Raw genomic sequence first — 2,853 nt, forward strand, 5'->3', positions numbered from 1 at the left:
GTATAGTCTGTAAAGTTCTCTCTTATGTTTTATGAGTCTCAGAATGAATTTGGGTAGGGTGTGTCGGTAGAAAACATTTTTAATTTCAGGGGTGATATTTTTTTTATTTACTCTATATCCCTCCAATCTTCTTCCTTTGCGTAAGCTTGTCAACCATACGACGAGTTCTACGTCTAACCCAACATTTACAGTTTCTTGTGTTGCTTATTTTGGTTTACAAAACAAGCTATTATACATTTGTAAAGTAATGGTTTGTACATACACATCTATATACTCATTAACGGTGTTTGATAATTACTAAATTTCAGAATATCATACGGCAGAGCTTGCTAAGAAATGGGCGTAGAGGATTTGCCACTCTTCCTAATGCTGCTCCTCAACCAGACCCAGTTCAAGAGGCTGATAAGTTGATTAAAACGTTAGAGTTGGAAATCCGCAGCCATGAACCTGCAGTGCTTAAGAGCTACTGTAAGTTTGTCGTTACTACCGGCAATCATTTTGGTATTGACACTAAATCGTAAGTACTGTACTGTTTCTACTCCAAACTTGTCCGGTTTATGTAGTAGTATTAAACTTGCGAAGTCTGATGAGATTCTTCAGCTACAATAACAATCCATATTTTCAGTTGGAGCCTTAGAAAACCAGTACATGAAAGGTACACAGTACTGAAATCAGTTCACATCTACAAGAAGCACAGAGTGCAATATGAGAAACGAACATACTTTGGCTTTGTTCAGTACAGCAAACTAACTGGATCCACTGCTGATACTTTATTAGAATATGTAGAAAGAAATTTGCCTGAAGGTGTTTCCTTAAAAGCAACCAAGGTAGGGTAGGTAATTCGATATAGTAACTGTATGTGGAAATTATGTCATTTTCAGGTGGAGGTGCAACAGATTCCTGACCATTTGAAACCCAGTTAGCAACTTAATTTTAGTAACATTGTAGATATTTAAAGCTAGTTTTTATGTGGACAATAAATCGATGAAGCTGACCACTTAAGAATTGAAGTAATAAGCGCAACTAACTAGCAAGGTTGGCTGGTATAATTTGCTATTAATATTTGAGGCATTTTTTCTCCTGGCATCGTTTCCCATATTACAAATACAGACCTATTTTTTTCACCGTTTATTGTTAGGTGTAATTATGATATAATTTGCTAATTTGAGACAATTTTTCTCCTGGCATCGTTGCGAATATTACAAATACAGAGGTATTTTTTTTACCGTTTAAAAAAGTTCGGTACTTTTCAGCACAGTTCTGAGATGTTTATTATGGAAAATAATACTTATATTACATAGAAAGTAAGAAATAGCATACCGACGTTGTTTAAATACAGGGATTTCGGAATCACTGTTTTCTTGATGTGATTGGAAAATTTCAGCATGAACCGAATAACTCGCATCATAGACCGTGACCAAATTTGGCGACAATAGCTGAACAGCATTCGTTCAAGAAATCGCGCTAAAGCCAACATTCAAAATTTGCAATAATATTTATATTAACATCGCCATCGATGAGTTTTCATTCATTCAAGTCAAAGGATTTGGCATCAATAATCTTAAGAGTGTAAAGCTATTGTTTGAAAGGCAACCGTATAAAGCACGTATTCCCCATCGCGCAACTGGCCGTTTCAGCGCCGGTTCGTAAATATGAAAATGTCGTTCTCACCTTTACGCTGATTAGTCTTTTAGACATATATTTAAGTTTGCTGTTATGGTAGTGGATGAAACAATAACTTCCAGCAAAATAATGCATTTTTATCGGGTTCTTAGAAACGATAGTGCATCCACCTGTATGTCTAGAAAAGTTTGTTGTTTTGGATGTTTTAACATCAAATGATATTTACTGCAAATTTAATTATTGTTTAAGTAAAATACTTGCTCATTAATAAGATGTTCCCAATTCCAATTGTAGTGTAGATACTTAACAGAATCAATATCACGGACATAATCCAACCTTGACTCTCATCCGTGTGGCGGCTTTATATTTTTATTTTTACATGGCTATACAACTAACGACCTGTTTCGAGCGCTATTATTCATTATGTTCAATTTTGTGTCGATTTTTTTTATTTTCTCTGCATTCTATACAGTAAATCTTCGCAGTTTTGAAAGTATAAATTTGAAGTTTTATCAAAAGTTACTTACCAAAAAACTGATGGAATCAATTCCTGCAATCAGACCGACAAAGTCCTTCAGATTAAAAAGAAAACTCCAAATGGTTCCTTGAAAACCCCAAGTTTGTTCACACTTTAACTTTATGAAAATCAAGATCACCGCCATGTTGTGAAGAAACGTCAGACACTTTCCTAAATATCTGAATTGTTTGTTAGCATTGCACCACTAGCCCGAAAAATGATAGGAAAACATGCTAAAATGCTTTCTGTATCCGATAATTAAAAATTTTCCACATGAAAATAGAAAATGAACATTTTTAATATTTTTCGGAGCGAATCACACCCACTGTCAACTATTTGCCATTAAACAATTGACTAATTCGACAACTTCAACAAGATTAAACGTGGCTTTGAAAGCATACAACTCAACAGTCGGGCAGATTAAGACAAAATATGTATTTTTGTGTACATTAAAGAATATACATTTTTAATTTTATTCACTCCAGCTTCGCATCTCTCTTGCCAATCGGCTTAAACGCCACAGATCACAAAGGTAAGCAGAAATGAGTAAAGATTGAAGTTGTTCTTTCCAATGAACGTCATATGAAAAAATAACCTATTCTCACTGTACAGGTACACGTAAGTAGTAAGCACAGATTACGGAGTATAGATTGGACAGTTTGGCTTTCCCGCCAAAATGATTTTGCTAAATGCAACCACAGAGAGGCGTCGTC

General features: G+C 34.9%; 1 protein-coding gene across 1 annotated transcript in view; it reads left to right on the forward strand.

Annotated features, from left to right (window-relative positions):
• The window catches only part of LOC109535633, a gene marked incomplete in the record, with an annotated part of 5,299 nt that extends 4,237 nt beyond the window's left edge, over positions 1–1,062 (forward strand). The window contains 3 exon segments of the mRNA XM_048670175.1: positions 309–517; positions 626–827; positions 882–1,062. Of these exon segments, the coding sequence (XP_048526132.1) occupies positions 309–517; positions 626–827; positions 882–923 (453 nt within the window).
• Positions 1,063–2,853: the final 1,791 nt, after the last annotated feature.

Source organism: Dendroctonus ponderosae, unplaced genomic scaffold (genome assembly GCF_020466585.1).
Source record: "Dendroctonus ponderosae isolate FM_Combo_2020 unplaced genomic scaffold, Dpon_F_20191213v2 Dpon_F_20191213_1, whole genome shotgun sequence".
Classification (NCBI taxonomy): domain Eukaryota; kingdom Metazoa; phylum Arthropoda; class Insecta; order Coleoptera; family Curculionidae; genus Dendroctonus; species Dendroctonus ponderosae.